General features: G+C 39.2%; 1 protein-coding gene across 1 annotated transcript in view; it reads left to right on the plus strand.

The window, feature by feature from the left end:
- Nucleotides 1-22,824, plus strand: part of msn (serine/threonine-protein kinase msn) — a 247,468-nt gene that overhangs the window by 126,808 nt on the left and 97,836 nt on the right. Inside the window, exons 9-14 of the mRNA XM_080280525.1 lie at nucleotides 2,753-2,870; nucleotides 11,687-11,820; nucleotides 12,305-12,549; nucleotides 13,648-13,729; nucleotides 20,481-20,501; nucleotides 21,096-21,514. Of these exons, the coding sequence (XP_080136651.1) occupies nucleotides 2,753-2,870; nucleotides 11,687-11,820; nucleotides 12,305-12,549; nucleotides 13,648-13,729; nucleotides 20,481-20,501; nucleotides 21,096-21,514 (1,019 nt within the window). The remainder of the gene's footprint in view (nucleotides 1-2,752; nucleotides 2,871-11,686; nucleotides 11,821-12,304; nucleotides 12,550-13,647; nucleotides 13,730-20,480; nucleotides 20,502-21,095; nucleotides 21,515-22,824) is intronic.

Below are 22,824 nucleotides of genomic sequence, written 5' to 3' on the forward strand. Positions count from 1 at the left end.
GTATAATGAATAAGACATCAGTCAAGGGGTTAACTTTGGAGCCTTGGACATCTAAGTATTTCATTGAATATTTATCTGTTTTTGTGACTGTAGTAAAGGAACTGAAAAGAACAGGAAGACTTGTGGAAGTACAGATCATTGTATTCCAGTAATACAGTCAGATGGTTAGTAAAAATACATTATAAATGACACATGTGTGACCATTGCATTGATACCTGTTATAAACACTGTTTAAGTACCATATATAGTTCTGATGGTCTTTGATCACTTGTGATTTCAACCTTTCTTTTATATTTCTCTCAGTTTCATTGTGCATTGTAGTGTTGGATCCTGCTGTGGTGAATTACTATGAATTCTATATTTTCTGGTAGACTAAGCTTAATCTGTCACAGTGAGGCAGATGGTGGAGAGGGTAACTGTGTGGTGTGAATTGAAATTGGTATAACGGTAAAATTGATGGTTGTTGAGAGAGGCAGTTGTCAATGTGTTGTGCTGGCGAATGATGGGAAACTTGAATTGTGGGAAAAATTTAAATACTTCAGTGATGTACTGTACTTAAAAAAGAAAGGTAAAAATGCAAAGGAGGCAGAGAGTAGAGTGACTCATGGAAAAATAATGGTCCAATGCTTTGAAAGTTATGATGGAAAACAGAGAATTGCATGATGTATCTTAGTGTCTTCATTAATATATTGGTGTGAGACTATTATGACATGAGTGTGTAATGTCAGGAGTGAGAGCAGGGGAAATGAGACTGGTTATGAATGTGTGTGGATTGTATAGAGTGGATAGGATAAGAAATTTAGATATTCAGAAAAGACTTGGAGCAGGAAAGTAGGTTGAATGGAAGGCAGAAGATAATGAGCATACATGGAATGGTTGTATCAGATGTATGGGAAGTAAAAAGGGCATATGTGAATGAATTTGAAAATGAGAGGAGTAAGTCAAGAAAGTGAGTGGATCTGGTAAATGAGTATTTGAGAAAGTAAGGTATGGAAAATAATGAATGTTTCATAGTGGATGGATGATGTATGTGTGAAGTAAAATCTGACTAGGGGATGAGCAGTTCTTATCTTTGCTTGGAAGTCAGTGGAATAATTGTTCTATGAGGGGCATTCAAAAAGTTTTGGCAACAGGGTAATAAAAGCAAAATTAATAGAGATACACATTTATTGATGTTCACACTCCTTCAACATACTCTCCTCTAAGGTTTACACACTTCTGGAGCCGTGTCATCCACTTAACAAAGCACTCCGAGTACACAGAAACAGGTATACTCTTCAGTTCTGAATTTATCCTCCTGGCAAGGTTCTGTTCCCTTCGAAAATGGATCCCAGCAAGTTTTTCTGATAACTTAGGGAATAGCCAAAAGTCACACGGTGCCGTCCTGACCTGGCACCGTGTGACTTTTGGCTATTCCCTAAATTGTCAGAAAAACTTGCTGGGATCCATTTTCGAAGGGAACAGGACCTTGCCAGGAGGATAAATTCAGAACTGAAGATTATACCTGTTTCTGAGTACTCGGAGTGCTTTGTTAAGTGGATGACACGGCTCCAGAAGTGTGTAGACCTTAGAGGAGAGTATGTTGAAGGAGTATGAACTTCAATAAATGTGTATCTCTATTTTTTTCTCTTATTACCAGATGCCTTAATCCCATAAGGAGTGGCCATTTGACTCTGAGCCATTTGTTTTATGGGGAGGGGCACTAAACCTCCACCAACCCACTTCTTGACACGTAGGGAGCACGTATGGTTTGGTTATATGGTTACCACCCAGCGTTGTAAATGGTTTCTTGGCTTACAGGAAACCATTTGGCTTGTCACTCAATGTAAAGCCACCTGTAAAGGAAAGAAAAGTAATAAGAAGTGACAGGAAAGATGGGAGAAATAGGAAGAGAGGAGGGCAGGCACAGAAAAAGAACGATAAAGGCTAAGGAAGAAGTAGGCAGCACTACATCAAGTGAGTGGATGACAGTCGCCACCATTTTGCTTGTATTACCCTGTTACCAAAGCTTTTTGAATGCCCCTCGAATGGGAGAATTTGGAGACAGGATTCTAAAGCACTAAATGAAATGTGAATGGTTGTTTGGCTCAGATCAGTGAGCTTATGGATAGTTTACTCACATTTATGCTTTCCCTTTCTTCATTTTTGTATCCTCCCTCACCCTGTCTTTTTAGGTGGGAAGGAGATTGGGATGATGATGATCTATCTGATTGTCTCATTTTCTTGCTGGTGTCATTTCTCTGGATACTCCTTACAGGGTCATAGTTTGTGCTAGGTGACAAGAACTGTTAGTGTTGGTATGTGTGTATTTTGTGACATTTGTGTGTTTGATGCCTTACCTTATAAAGATAGCAGACACCTGAAGCTTATGTATGAACTACAAGTTAAAATTTTCCCTGTAAGATAAAACATGACAAGGCTTTAACATTTCCTTTTTAACTTGATGTTTGGTAGGTGTTTGCAAAGTGCATATGTAAGAAAAAATTACCCCCTGGAATATCTGTAGATGCTGGGCCTGTGAGAAGGATTCAGGATTTAGGGAGCTTGAATGATGTGTGGGTGAATGTTCAATCCATTTCACTGGGCATACTGTTGATAGTTTTCCATCCATTTCTTATTTGTCATTTCTTGTTTCTGGACCATACCTCATCACATCCTTTTGTGAGGATAAGATGTGGATGATGATAATGATTTCCCTGACTTCATGGCATTTTATATATAAGTTTGTCTAAATGTCTCTCCAATCCCACAGCGAACATACACCGACCAGTTGCTGAAACATCCATTCATCCGGGATCAGCCAACTGAGAGACAAGTGCGTATTCAACTTAAGGACCACATAGATCGCTGCAAGAAACACAAGCAAAAGGGTAAGTCAGATGAAGAGTTGATGTTTGAAATATATTCTTGGGCCTGGGTAAGAATCTTTGAGGAAAGGAGGTGGAGTTGGAAGGTCAAGAACAGTATGGTATGATATAGCATCTGAAGGCTTGAGAAAGTGAGCATTGGAATTTATGGAAGCAAAATAATAAACAATCTCTTTGTCTCACACTTGCACACACTCTTGTACTATATCCATTCACCTTCTTGACCTGCCACACCTCCTTCCACCTTCACATTCTCTTACATATACCCTCTTCACCAACCTGTTTATACCTGTTCTTTCCATATGACCATACCATCTAAGCATTCTTTCTTTAGTTCTGTTGTCTGCAGACTTCCTTGCTCCATGTCTTTCTTGAATTACCTCGTTTCTTATCCACTTCACTCTCTATACTCCGTGCATATGTCTCAATAACCTCATTTCTGCTGCACCAGTTACTGATGTTCCTATTTCATTCTATACTAAAGTCTCACACCCACATGTTAATAGGAACAGCAATGATCTTGCGTCTGTCACACTCAGATCAATCTCTGCTTTGTGTCAGGACCTTCATAGGACCAGCCACTTTCCTTCCCTGTCATACTCTACTTCTCCACTTCTTTTGCACATTTATCTCTTTCCTGTCCATGCACCCAGGTACTTAAACTTCATCACCAATTCAAGTCTCTCTCCATTCACCAGAACATCACACTGGCAGTCTTCTTCTCTCTGCGACCATCACTTTTGTCTATAAATATTGTACTTCCAAAGTAAGACACTCACAGGCATCAGCAAAACTCTGCACCATTCTGCAAAGGTCTTGCTTATAATTAGCATGTAGCACAGCATCATCTCCATTCATTGGTCTTGATATATTCTACCTTGTACTATTTATTACGAGCATCATCCCTTTCTCCATAGCTCATGCCATCCACATACCTGGTACTGTATACAGTAATCCCGCATTTTTTGCGGATTTTTTGTCTACGGTTTTGCCCTCTCGCGGATTTTCTTAGCTTTAATAAGTTCAACAAAAATATCCTTGAATATACAGAAAAAAAAAAAAAATGAAATTCCCGCAGCTTCCAATTGCAGCGCGGTAAACTCACGCCACCCTCTGTCCCTTTCCCGTGGCCCCTCTGCCAGTGTTACCATATCTAGCATAATTTTATTCTTTTAGCATAATTTTGATCAAATTTTCGAGTCTGGAATATTTTTTAGCATATTAGAAGTTTTAGAATCATTCTAGCATAATTTAGAATGGAATGGAATATTTTTAGAATAATTTTATAAAAGCTACAAATCAGAGAGAGAGAGAGAGAGAGGAATAAGGTAAGATGATGTTTGAATAGTTGGTTACTTTCAGTTTGGGCTTGGTTGGGTTGGATTAGGTTAGGTTAGGTTAGGTTGGATTAGGTTAGGTTAGGTTAGGTTTTAGGTTAGGTTCGGTTTGGTTAGGATAAGTTTGAGCTTTGTACTTTACCCATGAAACCTAGGTTTTTCCGATGGATTTTGGTATGATTCATTCGATTTTCAGCTTCATTTCAGTCGGAAATGACCATTTTCTGTGTTTCCCCCCCTCCCTATAACCCCCGATTCCCCAAAGATCCCTCATTATTTCAGGGGGATGGGGGGGGGTCATATCTCAAAATCTGGTTATTTCCGACGGAAATGATGCTCAAAATCGAACGAATCACATCAAAATCCATCAGAAAAATGTAAGTTTCGTGGGAAAAAGCAGTATGGGTAGATACCGATATTTATCCTCTTACTGTATGTAGGTTCATTTTAATATTTTCATAGTAAACAATACATAATTAATATGTTGCACGAATATGTATAGAATTTTATCATTTAGCTTCAAGTTAGCATAATTCATTTTTTACTTGGAACAAATATGCTCAATCTAGCATAATTTTTTCATTGCCCTAGCATAATTTCGTTGTTTGGATATGGCAACACTGCTCTCTGCCCCGAATTCTTCAGTCTACGCCTGACTGCCTTAAGTGGCTGTTGTGGTTGTAACCACACTATGATATGAGCCTCTTGCCTCCCACTTGCTTTCCACATGGCCCCAGGACGTAAGCCAGCCTCACCAAAGACTAATAATACAATTAGTAAGAACTCCAAAGTGACAAAACGATCAAGTTATGACCTTAGCAGAGAAAATTGTGTTACTGGACAAGCTAAGAAACGACCGTGCGAGTGTTTGCTATCACCAGTTAATGCATCTTTTTATTTTGTACTGTTTTGTTAATAAATGTGTAGATAATTGTGTATTACAGTACGGTGTTTACGTTTTTCCTTCATAATGGAGTATGTGCTTTCAATCTTGTACGAAGGTATTTCGGGATGAGTATGGAGGTTTCGGGACAATTCGCAGTCACAACAAACTCAAAACAATTCGCCTTCATTAATGAAGATAGCTATGGGTGACGCTAGAATATAATTCAAAGGCGACTACAGCGAGGAAGAAACAAGTTAATTATTGACTAAAGGTGCAACAAATAAATAATAATATCCAGAACCTACGCTACTGAACATAGACTTTGCTGGATCCCCCTGAAATATAGTTATTAAAGTATTGATTAATTAATAATAAGTATATTGATGAAAGTATTGATTAGTATATTTATAGAATGGCGGGGAATCGTCCAGGGTGCGAATTGTTCTGAAGGGGAATCGTCCATGTTTTGACGGGGACGCAATCAGTATGGACATGGACTGTGTGATGGGCAGCATGGTGGACACAAGTGCAAGTTTTCAAATGTTAATAGAGTATTCGCGGAATTGACTTTTCGCGGGGGTTACAAGAACGTAACTACCGCGAAATATGCGGGATTACTGTATATTGAACAGCCATGGGGACATTATACATCCTTGTCTTGCTGCGACCACCCACGTAGACATCCACCTACTCTTATACAGGCTTCTCTATTATCATATAAACTATTAACCCCTTCACTCACAATGACTCAAAACGGGTCAAAACAGTGTTAGTCTGAAGAGGAACCAATGATGCACTGTGATGCACTTGTTAGTGTTGGTCTGAAGGAATGCTGATTAGGCAATTCTGGACAAAGATATTCACCAAAAATTATGTTTCAGCATGAATTGCGTCAATATTTGATGCATCATAGGGGAGGGTGTCTATTTCCAGGCCAGCACTCTGAAATAGCATTCTCCCAGTTTTCAGTTTGGGGGAAGGGGGGGGGGAGCATGCTCAGTTTTGGGCGATTTACTTGAAAACTATTGATCGTGTCAGAATTCTAACAACATGACGTGAAAGCTCGTGAAATTCTGCATCTAGACACATGCTTAGCTCTTGCATTATATGGGCAAAATTTTGTGTTAGAGTGTAGGGCAGTTATTTTTACTGTTGAACAACAGTATTCTCACCTCATTTAGGTACTCTCACAGTACTTTTGCTCATCAATTTGGTGTGTTTTTATTACCTTATTGTATAGTATAAACATCAGGGAAGATGATGGTATACAATTTGTACCATTATAACCAATTTCTGGGGCAAATAAAATACACGGGAATGTTTTCCTTTGTGCGCAAGTCCAGCCTGTCCTCGTGGCATTTTCTCTGATCGTGTCAAACACACTTACAGAAAACTTATGGTGTGCGAGGGAGTTAAACAGCATTCTAGCTCTCCATTAACACCATACCTGCTCAGAAGCCGCCATAATCCCTCCCTATTTACCTTGTATGCTTTTTGTAGATCTGTAAATGCAGTAAATATATCACGGTCTTTTTCACAAGCTTCTTTGTTATTGGTCTCATTGTTAATATTTGACCTACACATCCAGTACCACTCTTAAATCCGCCCTGTAATTCACTCACCTGGCTTTCTGGTATGTTCCATACCTTTTCTTTGGTAGTATATTCTTATGCCTTGTCTACAACACCAGATTACAAGGTGATGTAGAGCCTGCTATGGCACCCATGCCAACTGGGTGGAGTGACACAAATGCAGTGGCCATCCAGGAACCAAACCTCCATACTTTTCCCTGTGCCTTGTTGTTGCACGGTGCTGCCAGCTGCAAGGGGACATCATTTCACTGCATGGGGTGGGGTTAATCAGCACCAACAACAACTGCTCTCATATCAACAACACTCACAAACATCGTTTCTTCTTCAAGCACATAATCATTCAGGGTCATTTTAACATTCTCTCTTGTCCCTCTGTATCATATATATTTGTGTATGTGCTTAACCTGTCACGTCCCGAGCACTTTCGCACTTCCAACACCCCCCAGTCCCGAGCATTTTTGGATTTGTGTGTGTGTGTGTGTGTGTGTGTGTGTGTGTGTGTGTGTGTGTGTGTGTGTGTGTGTGTGTGTGTGTGTGTGTGTGTGTGTGTGTGCTAAAACCTCCACTTTTTATGAGAAACATTGAAAATTCATAGAGAAATCGCTCACCTGAGGTTTAAAATACTCGATGCAGTTAGGAGTACCTCCTTACCTTACAGGATTTTCTATCAGGCTGGCTCCAAAGAAAACGAGTTCTGTGGGAGGATAACTATTCCACACCACTCATAAACGATATTTATTTATTTATTTGGTACGAATTTATATGTAGTACGAGAGTATATTGGTTTTCAAACAGTAATATAGGCATTATAAGCATTGCTTCACTCACTAACTCATCACCATTCCTGACCTTCTTTTGCCACATTACCTGATCATCATTTCTGACTGTTTCTTCCTCTAATGCTATGTAAACTTTGTCCTCCACATTGTCATCGATTGGGGAATCACTCTGGCCCTGAATGTCTTTATTGGCCGGTTCACTGGTATCAGGTGAATTGCCGCGGTTATGTGGTGTAAGGCATTGTCCCTGCTTGGCATCTTGTAGAGGAAAAGAGGAAGGTGTCCCGTGTATACGTACGAAAAATCACGCACGAAAATTGAAAATTGTGCAAATTAGGGACCTTGCAATTGCACGACGTACCAGTACATTGACGGGACTGGCAATTGCAAAATGTTGCAATGTACCCATACGTCGACGGGACATCTTGAGTTAAAATACAAAATGTATAACCTTCTCTTGACAAATGTCCTTCAGCCATCATCCATCATCATTCTTTCTTGATACAGTACAGTGTTCTGTAACAACCTATTTTATCATACACAGGATCATTGTTTATGCCACCCATCATAGACATCAAACTCCTGGGCATCTGTCCTACTACTCTGTCCAGCTGGTCCCAGAACCTGTCTTTTTCTACCTCACCCCTATCATTGCACTTTGCATATGTAACAAGCACCACCTTTTTCATTCTCAGACTGGAACTTGACATACATGTGCCTTGTGCTGACATATTATAATCATTCATTTCTTTTTGCCAGTCATCATTCATCATAAAGCAACTCCTTTACACCATCCATGCACACTCATTTGACTGTCCACACCTCACACCCTCCCACTCCTTCACATCACATCCTTTCATTTTTCTTTTACATGATACGGTCTCATCATACCTTGCATCCTTGAACATCTTCACCAGTTAACATATTCACCACTTTCTGACTCTTTTACATTCACCATTCACACCCTTTCCATTCCAACAGGTCATGCAAACCTGCTTATATCTGGTGCAGAATCCAGATTAGCAACAAACTGATGTTTTTCTGCTAATGAATAAGTCTTCCATCTGTAGGATTGTTGTTCATTTAATCATAAAGTGCATTATTGTTAAGACTATGGTCCTTTCACCGCAAGAAGTCCGTTCAGGGTGGGGCCCACCTGGTGAATCACCTCTAGCGATGCTGCCAAATCAACTGTACAGTAGTACATGCCTCTCTCTCTCTCTTATTTCCCATTTATGTGCTATTTGAAATTGTTTTTTATATTCTGTATATAGTAAAGGAAGCTATATAGTACATTGAGTTTCATTTTTAGAATTATAACAACGATTTGAATGAATTCTACGACACGTGGCAGTGCTTTTTTCCCATGTTGCCACGCTGTAGACTTGCCAATTTGACCACCAATTATCGGATTATCACTCTGTCCCTACCTACCCCCATCCCACCTCTCTCTCTCTCTCTCTCTCTCTCTCGTCAATATAACAGAAAGTTCTGATGACGAAGAAGATTATGATTAAAGATCAGAGAGAGGATTAGGCCTACAGGGGAAACCTCTTAAAAATAAAACGCGCCTAGACTTTTACCTCATAAGTGGTGTGGAAAAAAAATTGAAAATAAATAATAAATATATACAATATATATATATATATATATAGAGAGAGAGAGAGAGAAACAGGTGTGATGGGGGTAGGTAGGGAGAGTGATAATCCGATAATTGGTGGTCAAATTGGCAACGTCGCACTCTGGGGAATTCCAAATTCTGCCACACCCTGAACGGACTTCTTGCTGTGAAAGGACCATAGGAAAGATTCTTCACAACAGTTCAGATTGTGATATCACTGGCTTTTGCTGGAGATGAATATATTTTTCTGTTAATATAGTAAAAAGTTTTGAATTGTGGGGATCTCTAATGGTTGCTTAAAACTTTTAGCATGCCTTATAATTCTTTTGTAAATCAATATTTCAGCTACTTTGTGAGTGAGTCAGACATCCATCCAATGAAAAGTCTGTTTCTGATTATTTACACATTTTTAAAATTCTTCACCAGGATCCTTACTCTTACCTCATCCCATCTTTTAGATGGGAGTTAGGGTTGGGGTGATGATGATGATGATGATAATGATAATGATCTTCATCTTATGAATGTGTTGGCTGCATTTCCTGTCTTTATTGAAGCAAAACTTGTTGGCTGCAGCTCTTGCATATAGATGTTGTGTGTTTGCTTTTATGTTGGATGTACAGTATAAGAATACAGGTAACTCGCACGGAACACGAGGGTTTCGTTCCTACCGTGCCGTGTTAGGTGCGAAATCGCGTATATTTAAACTACTCCGTATTTTGCTCCCTAGACCCCCCAAATGTGTTGTTTTGCTGTTATCTGTCACTAGAAAGCACTTTAAGTGGTTAGAAGGTTTATTTAATGTTATAACTCACAAATACAGTACTCCTGAGCAAAACTTCAACATACAAATACTGTACGTAAACACAAGGAAACATTCCGACGCCGATCATAGGTAATAAATTAGGTTAACTGGTACCAGTGCTTTAACTTAAAAGTACATACCAGAACAGTACATATTTAACTTAGAAATGCAGTACTGTGATATCGAATGATTTCAGTACATAATCTGTTAGGAATGGCTGGAAAAAAAAATGTTATGAATACATTTTCACCTTTTTGATATATGTTTATGGTAGTTTCGAGTTATTTTTTACGTTATCGTTGTGCCCATGCTTGGAAAAGGGAGCGAAAGAGTTGAATTTTCAGTCCTAAATGAGAAAACTGCACGTCCTCCAAGGTTAGACTCCGCCACGGGAGAATAAAGTGGAGGGTCAGTCCGATTAGCAATAAGGAAGTTGTGTCACAACTTTCAGCTCCCACACCACGAGAATGGCTAAAAATAGAATCGTAATGCAGTTTCAGAACTAACAATAAGTCTAATTATTACGAATACAGATACAAAGCAGAAATAAATACGTTTACAGACAGGGAAAACGTATTTCTTCCGTCATAACATGTTCATCTTTCTCAATCATTTTACGTTCATCTTTATCATTTTACCTTGTTATTTTCGCAATATATATTGCTGTCTCGTAAACAGGGTGGTTGTTTGTGTTTTGCAAGGGAGGAAAAAGGTTGTATTTTCTGTCTGGGTCGAGATAATGGGTGTAACTATGTGTGGTTAGGCATGGCCACGAGCGAAAAAATCGTACATCCACTCATCACGATAGCCGGTGGTGAACTGACAGTTGAGTGACAGATGATACATGAGACGGTGAAGTCAAGGTCATGTCCCAGATTTTCGTTCACTTCCCGAAAGTTTTCACAGTTTTCTACAAGTTGCAAACCATTACAGCAAACCTGAGCAAATAGGTAAAGATACCAAGACAAAAATGTATTTTTCTCTTATTATAAGTCTTTAACGAACAAACAAACAAAAGGCAATATTCCGACGCCGATCATGGGTAATCATATAAATCAGGTTAACTGGTTACAAGGCTTTATTTAATGCTTTAATTGCTTACAAGTACATACCAGAGCAGTAAATATTTAACTTACAAATACAGTACTGTAGAAAAGCAGTACAGTAAGAGTTTAACGAACAAACAAAAAAGGCAATATTCTGACGCCGATCATGGGTAATCATATAATTCGGGTTATCTGGTTACAAGGCTTTATTTAATGATTTAACTTTATTTAAGTGCTTACAAGTACAGTACATACGAGAACAGTAAATATTTAACTTACAAATACTGTACAGTACTGTGGAAAAAACGAACAAATAAAAAAGGCAATATTCTGACGCCTATCAGGTAAACTGGTTATAAGACTTTATTTCTTGCTTTAACGTTATTTAATAGTACTTTAAGTTGCACATAAACTTACCAGAACAGTACAGTACTGTAAATATTTAACTTACAAATACTGTGCTTCTGTACTCGGGAATGTCTCACTCACTGAATAATTTCCCGCCTAGATCGTCACGTAATCAAAACAAACCGCGCGCTGCGGTGACGTTCGAGGATTTGATCTTTCAAAGGCCTCTCCTGCGTTAATTTGTAGTTTTCATAATGGTTTTTTAATCTTACGTTGTCTTATATGTATCCCAGCCCTTACCGTGTATAATTGCGAGCGCGTTCCGTGAGATCGTGTTCCGTGCGAGTTACCTGTACACCATTATATCTTCTTCTACCTCCAGTATTTATCTCTGTCTTTCTCCCACAGCGGATCGCCAGGAGACATTTAGCTATAGTGGGTCTGACAATGAGGAAGAGGAGACCACACAGGCAGGAGAACCTTCATCCATCATACAAGCGCCAGCAGGAGACACACTTAGACGCAACTTTATGATGATCCAGGTGAGATGAGGTTAGGTGTAGAGGATTGGAAGGACAGCCATGAAGAGTATGTATTAGTAGTGCTATTTCATTAACACAGATTTGCAATAAGCTGTTTTTGCCCTGGCCAATCTTATTAGAAATGCCAGTGCATTGAGATGCTTTTGCAATAAAGTCTTTATATCATGGCCACTCTTGTTAGTAGTGCATTGTTCTGAGATACTGTTGCAGTACAGCCTATTTTTCCCAGCCATTAATGGCAGTAGGTGGATGGCTTCCACGACCAGGGATGTACCGTATTGCCTCCCTCTCATACTCCATTCACTCCACTTGGCCAAACCATCTCAGGTACTTTTAACACTTTCCTTTTGTTTGCATCAACGCCACAGTGCTCGCGAACTTGGTCATTTGTCTCTCTGTCTCTTCATGTAATTCTTTTCACTCCTAATAGATATCTTGTTTCCATGACAATTATGCCTTAACTAGTTACCATATTTATTTGCAGGAACACCAAAGGAATGGAGGTGGTGGAGGTAAGAAGGACAAAGAGGAAATCCCCGAACCTGGACCTCCTTCACGCCCTGCCTTGCCGTCACGCCTAATGCAGGACCAGGGCCCCCCACCCCAGCGGCCTCTACCACCACCCCCACAGACCCGCCCTGAACACCATCAACAACCTCACAAGCCAGCCACCCCACCCCAGCACCATCCAAGGGACCATCGTGACCACAGGGAGCACAGGGAACACAGGTACCACCATCACAGCATTGTTAATGTTGTGGCTCCAAGCTTATCAAGCCATGAACCTGGTAGACTGCTGGCTGAAGTTGCCCATCTTCAGCAGTCTGCTGTCCTGCATTTGTAATACGAAGGAAGTTGAGGGACTTTTCCGTAACCAAGCAGCACAGTAACCCTGTATTATCAACACCACCACCTGGTAGCATCTGTCTCAGGCACCATCAGGAGATTTTTGTTGGCTACCAGCATGGACTGCAACTATTTGATATTGAAAACCAAGCATCCCACAGTTGGGTGAAGGTTGTGGGAGGGGACGAGAGTATAGATCATGGTCGCAGTATTAAGCTTTCAGTTTCAGGTGAATTTCACTAGAAGCTGTCATGAAGTTACTGAATAGATGCCATATTTTGTGCCTCTGATCATTTGTTTGTTTCATTCATTCATTCATTGCCAGACGCCATGTATCCCAGACGGGGTGGCCAAGGGCTTAGAGTTAATTGTTTTACAGGGAGGGGCACTAATCCTCCACCAACCCCACTTGACGTAGGGATGCCAACAGCATCTAGTGTTCCCAGGCGGTCACCCATCCAAGTACTAACCAGACCCAAACCATAAATTTTTAAATACAGAACAATGATTTACGTAGAAATATCTCAGTTTCAGGAATACTCATGTAAGTTTGGAGTTTGTTGACTGTTGTTAAATTTGTGTAACATTCAGTTTGTAACACTTTTGCTGCATCTGGTGCGCTACAGCATTATATTCAAGCTCACACCAGAAGATCTTGTTACTGAGAGTTTTTAGCAGTCAGAGGCATAATAAATCATCTCAAGTAACCCTTTCTCTGCTATTGGTACTTTTTTTCTAACACTAGGTGATTTTATTCAGTTGAAAGAAACCCGCTGTGGTTAGAGGGTTACGTTTTCAGATTTGCCCACTCGAAGTTGAGTTATGATAATAGTCAGACTTATTCTCAGGTCCACTCTTGTTAGTTTTTATGCCATACTGATGTTTAGATAATGCCATTGACTTTTTTCTGCAAAGTCATAGGGCACATATGTTAGTTCGTTAATAACAAGTGATATCAGATGCCATATTTCACTTTAACAGAGAACATCGAGATCAGAGGGACCAGAGAAATTCTCATGCTGCCAAGCAATCCCAGTCACAAGCACAGGCCAGAAAACCCGAGGTGAGTATTGTTGCCCTAATTCTATGTGTTGTGAAGTTCACTCCTTCCTCTACAGCTGTGTCCAGTGCTGTTCTGAGCCACTAATGTGGGGCATGGGACACTTTGTAACCTTTCATAAATAGTACTCAAAGTTATGGAAAACTCTTGACTCATAATATTTGTCGTGTGAGTAGAGTAGAGAACTTCCAATATTTCTAGGTTTTCCTGTTGACAGTTTTGTATAGGCTGGCACTGCAACTTAGAATTAAGATACAGACCAGTGCTAGTAGCTGTATTCTTGATCTGTTTAGGAGGCTTTCAAGCATGTCTTCCTGAGCAGGTTATTTGGTACAGTACACATTATTCAGGAAATGCTACTCCTCACCCTGCCCTAGGGTGGGAAAGGAGGTCCGGATGATGATGATGATACACATTATTCTCCCATATGTTATTTATGCCTCTTATTTTGACACAGATTGCAAAACTGACACACAAGAAAATACTAGCGAATCATAGTCAAATATAAGCTGATAAGGAAGAGGTGCTAGGAAACATCTTTAATCAATGAGAGTATGGTTCTGGGCATCATCAGAGTTAAACTGTTATAAGAGGAATTACTGGCATTCCCACCTAACGTGATCATACATCGCATAGAAGGAACTTAGACATGGCATGGTAGTCATTGTCAAGCCAGTCAGCTGTTACAGGGATCAAATAGCAAGACTTACAGTGGTGCCTAGCAGTCATTTCATATATTTTTACTTGGGATACTTAAAGTCTTACATTGTAGCCATGTTAATAACCTGTCTCTTAGGTACAGAAGATCCACCATGAAGCTAATGTACAGGAGAGTTTCCAAAGGACTTAAGAGTTAATAACTCATGAAGAAAGTAGGGTTTTGTTAGCAGTCTGTAAAAATCTTCCCCCTGTGAGCCACTTCCACCTCATGTATATGACCACTTGGTAGTACGGTACTAATATTGTTTATAAAAGAATAGATACTATTAGTAGTACGTTTATGTGTAGCTGAGCTCGAAAGACTTACAAGATTTGCAAGGGACTCATTGACACCCATAATGATATGCTGGACTAGCTTTTGCATTGAGTATTTTTCTAAGCAGTGCCATTTCACACTCAGTGATTTTTACATTAGGTAAGAGGGTGTAAATGTTAGTAAATGGAACGTTAATGCCTGAAGATAATAGGCAAAAGAAGTGTGACTTACATGTGAATTCCGGCTTTGTGCTTGCCCTTGCTTAGCTTGTTTTTTTAAAAAGATTGTTAACATCATGCATACTCGTATTTGTTAGGGATAAGTCTTGTTTCATATAATCCTACCTTATAGAAAATAAGAACTCAACAGCACAAACTTTGTGGATTGGAACAGTGGCCATATAAAGTAATTTAAGAGCCACAACAGACAAAAGTATCAGAGGACGTGAATTGTATATCGTGGTGTAGCATACTCCTTATCTTTTCAGTGAAGTGGACTCACAGTTGCAATTATTTTACCATTGTAACTGAAATGGGCTGCAATTAAACTTACAAAAAATGAATCTGTCAGACCTCTGGCAACAGTTGTTGGGAGCCTCCCATACTGAGTCATTAGTAATAAAAATTGTAACTCAGTTCACATGATAAAGTTTACTACTAGCCAGACTGCCTCATGTTTTGCTTGTGCTCATTTGAATGGTGATTGACTGTACTTAGAGTTTCTTAACCTTGAGTATTATGGTGCGATTGTTGGTATTAGTGCAATTACCCCTAACCTGGTGCTGCAGTTTCAGCTTGTTGTGTTCAAGGGTGGTGCTTAAAGGGTAGATGGGCTTGCTGTATTTTAGAATACCATAATTTGCATACAAGAGATTGTTTTGGTCTCAAAATATTTCATTGTCATTTCAAGTCAGATGAATGTTGCTTTTAGTGCTCTTCTGTGCTAACATTTTGTTGGTGATATGTTATTAGTAGCAGATGTTATTGATACAGTCAAGGTAAAGGATGAAAATGAACATCATAAACCTCCTCCTTGGGTGGTAAAGTGCAATAATAATAATAATAATCATCATCCATCATCATCTAATCCTACGTTGCCCCATGAGAAGCGTAGGAGCTTAGGGTTAGGCAAGCTGGTCCTGACATTGAAGATGAGAGTGACTAGCCTCACTCATCCCTGAGTGGCATTACATGAACAATAAACCCCAACCCCCCCATGGATATAAACCTTCACTGGTTCAATCCAATTGGAGCATCGTAATTACCCACTAAACCACCAGGTGCCAAAATTTGGTTATTTGGTTACCACCCAGGGTAGTAAATGGTTTCCTGGTGTACAGGAAACCATTTGGCTTGTCACTCAGTGTAGAGTCACCCACAGGCAGAAGGAAGAGGAAAGAATGACAGAAGAAGGAGTGTAAAGTCACCCATAGGCAGGACTAGGAAAGAATGAAGGAAAGAAAAACAGAAGAGGATGGAAGGAAAGAAAGTTGGAGGAGAGGAAAGGGTAGAGGGGTGGCTGAATCGGTAGAGAGGCGGCCTGCAGTCCTGGGGGACCCAGGTTCGAATCCCGGCTGGGGCAGGGAACAGTTTAAGGATTTGAATTTCATAAAAGCAGACTTTCCTGATCTACCAGATGACCCGCCGACATGTCATAAAAGTACCCCCGCTAATACCAATACACCAGTCCTGTATGAGACAGCCCTAGCATGTATTCAATATGGAAGGTGGGTGTTAACGCCGAAGTGGTGACATGTAGAGAGGTGTATGGTATGTAGGAGGACTGCTGGGCCTTGAGAGCAGGCTGTGAAGCCTATGCCCAGAGCTGGACCAAAAAAAAAAAAATAAAAAAAAAAAAAAAAAAACAGAGCAGCACTACATCAAGTGAGTGGACGGTGAGCCCCCCCCACCTACCATATATAATAATGGCTAATAGCTTTTTTCTCAAAGTTGACCAGTCATGAATAAAATACAGTATAAGCGCAGAAGCATAAAGCTTCTCAGAGCAAAATGACACTGATTAAACGAAAGAAAATTAAATATATGATATTAAAACACAGCCATACATTATGAATGACAATTCCTGTATAGGTTAGAAAAGATGCATGAAGATATAGTTATTATATAGATATATACCAGTAATTTAGTAGCTTAGTGATATCAAATTACTAATGTGTAATTTAGTAGCTAAGTGCTGTCAAACAACCCCTGTCATATTCTTCGTGAAATATTATCAGTTGTTAAGCTATAACTATAGATAATGAGTGATGAAATTAGCAGTACTTATGAAAAGAGACTAGCTCAAGTGGTGTGAAGTGCAGTATTTATTTGATAGTTGAATTACTGTGCAAGCTGAAAATATGGATGTTTAAGGTGAGAAACGTGAGCATTGATACGTAGGATAAAAAGTTCATTATATTGGGAAAACTGGTAGAGATAATATTAATAAGAGAGAGTTGTGATTTTTGCATTACATTTACTAAAACCTGTTTTTGTTTATTGGAGCATGCTATGGTGATTTTTACAGTACAGTAATAATATTATTCATTGAAGATATGAAGACAGATATTAAAAATGGAAACAATACATATTACTTGATCAAGAGTATCACAAGTCAGAGCTTTCCTGTAGAGATGTATTGACATGGGTTGATAGAAAGAAAATATATAATATGGGTTATGAGGTTGACGGAGGCCTGTGTTCTGCCCACAGTGTGATGTCTCTTTGCTGTTTGTAAGTGGCCTCTTACTCCCGCTCTCTCAGCACACCTTCCCAACCCTTGCTTTCTCTTGCTTTTATTATGTGTTGTTTTGAATGCTCTGCTTGGCCAAGACTGCAAAGCAAACATACTAGTCTAAGGCCTGTATTCTTATCATGTAAGGAGGCACAATAGAAACTCTTCCTTACCAGGTTATTTCTCCATATGATACATGAATAATATCTTGTACTGTATGTCAATATCAAAGAGCTACATATAACATATGAGGTGCAAAGTGTATCATGCAGAAGAAAATAGCTAAGGAAGAGGTGTTAGAAAGCCACAGATACAAACACAAATGCATTCCTAATTTACTAAGCTTATTACTGCTTACTTTACTGTATTTTGCTCATTGAAATTTTATCTTAGAGGTTTGTTTTTCAACTTTGGAAAGGTAGCTCGTAAACATAATGCACAGGTTAATTCATACATCTGAGACTAGTTTTGCTTTGTAACTTAGAATCTGTTGTTGCTTAATGTCAGACATAAGGAGTAAGGCCAGTCTTTGTCTGTACTAGTTACTTACTACTGGCATTCTTTGGTTTAGCATCTTGGTTTCTCAGTTTGGTCATGGACATTGTTTTCTGTTATTAATGGGTATCTTATGTGTAAAGATATTTTCTGTTAGCTCTTTCTTTGGGGGAAGGGGATCTCTGTATACAGGACCCACTGACATTCTATGCCAATCCTTGCTGACCCTGTTGCAAATCTTGCCTTACATTTTTCCTGTTTGCAATATTTTGCAGTACTGAATTGTTTCATACTGTGCATTTACTATTTGAAGCAGCTTTATATTATGGTGAGAATGTACCAATAGTTGTTTTGTCAGATTGTCACTAGCATTGCAGTGTATTTTGTTTTAACACGCTGCGATATCTGTATAAAATGTGCAGTTAATATAAGTTTTGGTTAAACACTGCTTAAAATTTGTAATACTAAGCACATTGCCTTCATATGCCTTGCGATTTTATGCAGGTATTGCATTTCAGTTTACAAACCAATGGTCATCAGGTGATTTACAACAAATGACCACCTGGTGATTTAGTGGGTTATGGTGCTCCAACAAAATGTGGCCCAGGAGGGTTTAGATCTGAGGAAAGGTTGGGATTTATTGCTTACACAGTGATACTTGAGCAGTTGATAGGTCACTCTTGCCTTAAATGTCTGGATTGAGTAGACTAGCCCTGGACCCTACACTTCAAATGGTGCAGTAAAAGATAGTGTAGGAAGTTGATAATTGGATGGTAAATCAATGGAGAGTAAGTCAGTAGGAGAAAAGTGCATTTTTTGCCTGCATCTTGTCTTTAAAGGCTTCAACTTTGTTATGAATACAAAATGCACCTGATGGTTTGGTGGTATAAAGGCATCATTCAAAATGATTGTGCAAGGATTCAAACCAAGAAGTGACTGAAGTTGTTTCATCACATAAATGTTGCCAGGAGCATAGACTAGTCTCCTGCTCTTAAATATTCTGGACTGCTGTAGCCTAGCCTTGGGACCCCTGTGTCTTGAAGTAGATAAAAGGGAATTGGCTGTTGCTGAATGCGAACTGCCATTTTTCCTCAAAATTTCAACTCAGGCTTTCACATACTTTTGCCCAGAGAGAATGCTGTTTTGTGGCATTGAAAGTTATGCAGCATTGCCATTATCTTTCAATGGTAGTTTTAAAATTTCAACATGCTTGGTAGTTTTGAATACATGACAAAAAACTTTTTGACTTGGCTGCAAGGAAGAATACATGAGAGCCTTAATAATGTTGAACTATTTCTTGTTCTTGTAACGAGTTACCAATTGCATACGAATATTCAGTAAATGAAATACCTCATTACAGAGATTGATGCATGTTAGGGAGAAAAATCTCAGTGTGATTAAAATGTTTTTTTTATTTGCTGACACATCATCTGTATTTTTTTCTTTTTGGGAAGAAAATGCTACTGAGTTATTATTTTAAACATGAGTTGTTGCAGCTTTCCTAATGACTGGATAATGTTTTCAACATGAAGATGTATCCTATTCTTGTTGTCTCCAGGTATTACTCAAATAAGAAGAAAGTTTTCAAAATTGTGGCTTTAGATACTGTATAACATTCAATAACACTTTCATTATGTGGGTGCTCTCCTTGTCTGAGTGAAGTAATTTGGTATTAGCAGAATAATGTGAGAATCACATCATCAGAGTGAAGAGGCTATTTGTAGCGGCACTTTGGTTGACGGTTATTATTTTCATTATATACAGTATATATATATATATATATATTTTAATTAACATTATTTTTCCATTTTCCTTATTAATATAGTATAGTATCACTATATTTTATAATGATAAGTTTTGTTCATGTTGTGCCATTATTTCTAATGTCTGGACTGGTTCTCTTAATATTACTTCCTGTTAATTATCAGTATACACCTTACTTGTGTTAATATGTAACATCTTTCATGTGAAAAATTACTGAATTCAGTTTCCTGAAATTTCAGGTTCATTGAAAAAAAAAAATCCAAATTGTATTTGAAGGTTTTCTTTAACTTTGGAATTATGTCAACAGAGATCATAATGTATTAGTAGCGTTCAGTGCTTTATCGCCCATGTATTGTATTTAAAATCTGGGCTTCTTGCATTGTTGCATATCACTTCCTTTGCAGTTTTCCTAATAAATTTCAGTAATGATGCCTGAGACCATATTCATGTAACCTTAAGAGGTTTCTCTTTCTCTCTCTGTCTCTCTGTCTCTTTCTCTCTTTTACCTTAATATTCTCTTGAATGTTATGTTCTTTTAACAAGATAAAGATTCTGTAAATAACATGCATGAGAGTATCAACATGCCAATTACAGAAATTTACTAAGGAAGATGTGCAAGGGAAATACAAGCCTCATTGTTGATGAAGGATGTTTTGGTGTGTTTTGTGAATTAACCAGTGTGTAGTGTTGCATGCAGCCACTAACCTGCTTGTTTGCCCCCTTCTCCTACCCACACCCCTCCTCTCACTACCCTCCCCCTCTGCTGCCTGATGTTGCTTGTGGCAGCCCCTTCCCCGCCGCATAGAGGTTAGTCTGCTGCTCGGCCTCCATATTCTCTCTCTCTCTCTCTCTCTCTCTCTCTCTCTCTCTCTCTCTCTCTCTCTCTCTCTGTCTCTCTCTCTCTCTCTCTCTCTCTGTCTCTCTCTCTCTCTCTCTCTCTCTGTCTCTCTCTCTCTCTCTCTCTCTCTCTCTCTCTCTCTCTCTCTCTCTCTCTCTCTTTCCCAGCTTTTTTATTTTTTACTTTATTGCTGAGTTTTGAATTTCACACCTTTATAGTTCATAATTGTTCACACAGAATGAACTAATATTTTTACAGAGTTTCATATTGACCAATTTCAAATGAATTAGCATGACACAGTCTGAGCTAATGCTTTTTACTTTTTCTTTTTTAAATTATAGGCTTAGTTAAAAATATTTTTAATGGATAGTTAGTTTCTTTAGTCTTTTCAGTGATTTTACCGTAATTTCTGAGGATCCCTTTTTTGCCAACCATAAATGGTTTTTGTTGCACATATTTTAATCTTTAAACTTATATCAGTTTATTAATATCCTGAGTTTGTATTTCTTTGGAATTCATTACAGCTAATTCTGCCTCTTCTCCTTCTTTTATTTACATGACAGGACCTGGACATGCTTGCAAAACACCTTGTTGATCTGGGAGCCGTTGCCAATGACCGGGGCGAACGGCCAGAACGGGAGCGGGATAGGGAGCGGGACCGGGTGGAACGGGAGAGGGAGCGGGAACGAGAGCGTGATCGTGAGAGAGAAAGGGAGAGAGAGAGGGAGCATGAGCGTGCTGAGAGGGAACGAGAGAGGCGGGAACAGCAACAACAGCAACAACAGCAGCAGCAACAACAGCAACAGCAGCAGCAACAAGATAAAAGCCGGCAGAATGGTGCAGCAGGGGTAGTTGGAGTTGGAGGGGCGAAGCATGACTCTCCAGCACCACCGCTCATTGAAGAGGACTCCAGTGATGAGGATGATGAAGGAAGGATGAGAAACGATGGAACTCTACTTGCCTCAGACCCACCCAAACCTTTGTGAGTTGATGGCACTTAGTTGTAATCAAACTGTCTCTGCCCTGTCCTGGTATTGAGTCTTATTTAACCCCATCATCTTGATGATGCAATTTGTAGTGTATTCTTCCTGTCTTCAGACAGTTTTATTCAGCTTAGGAGACCCTTTAAACTGGAGAAGTTAGGTATAGCCTTCATGAACCCATTCGTACCGATATCATTGCTAACTTGGAGAAAAATTGTCTGGTGGCAACAAGAGCTTTCCAAACTTGTGCAGTTTTGTTGAAGTCCTTGAGTCTCATGCATTGAAAGAAGCTGTAGATAATGGTAAAGTGATATTGTTGAGAGAGATGGTGATTCTCATTGTGATGCAGTGATTAATGGAGTCCTGAATTGATGAGGGAAGTTAAGTACCTGGGTGCGCTGATATGAAAGAGGTAAATATACAAAAGAAGTGGAAAATACAGTAGTCCAGGGACGGATAGTGGCTGGTGCTTTGAACCTCTTGCTACAAAACACAGGTCCGAGTGTGCAGCTGCAAGAGGATTGCATAGTTTTAGTGACCTCATCAAGAGTGTGAAACTTTAGTGTGGCATGAAAATTAAAAAGCAGGAGTGAGAACAGTGGAGATTAGGTTATTCACAAATGTTTGAGTGGAGTGCATAGGGTGATTAAAGATATATGTTTTGTGGAGTAAGGAAGACTATGGATAACTGATTGAAAAGAGATTCCCTTGATGGTGTGGTCATGTGGAGAGAATGGATGTAAGGAAGTTGATAGTAGTTGGCCTGACTCTGATAGGTAATATATAGTGCATATGTGTATGACTGGTTATGCCTGTGAGTTGGAATCAGAATTCCATGGGCTTGAAAGGTGAGTGTGTGATTCATTTCGCAGGGAAAACTGTTTAGCTTTCCCCCTTTCTTGTGTTTGTTTTTTTCTAGCTTCCTGAACTCCACCTCACCCTATCTTTCAGTGGGAAAAAGAGGTGGGAATGATGATGATATTGATGTTAGTTTAGGTTCATTTATAAAATTTTGGTTGTTTAGTATTAGTATTAAGTACAATATTACTGTAAATTTGAAGACCATATGCTGTTTGTGTTGTCCTGTTAGAGCTGTATCAGAGTTTTATATTCCACCTCTATTTTGTATTTCACGTTGTATTTACTGTGAATTTCATCTGCATATTGTTTCATCTGTTTTATTCAGTTGATAACATTGCGCCTTCACATTTCTGTATCACATGCTCCCACATCTTGTGCTTGCCAGCATGCCACAGTAAAACCTTATCCTCTGTTTAACCTCGAATACATGCATTTATTGACTTGTTTT

The sequence above is a fragment of the Coenobita brevimanus genome, chromosome 85 (genome assembly GCF_032717465.1).
Source record: "Coenobita brevimanus isolate Jiangsu-jjx chromosome 85, ASM3271746v2, whole genome shotgun sequence".
NCBI lineage: Eukaryota > Metazoa > Arthropoda > Malacostraca > Decapoda > Coenobitidae > Coenobita > Coenobita brevimanus.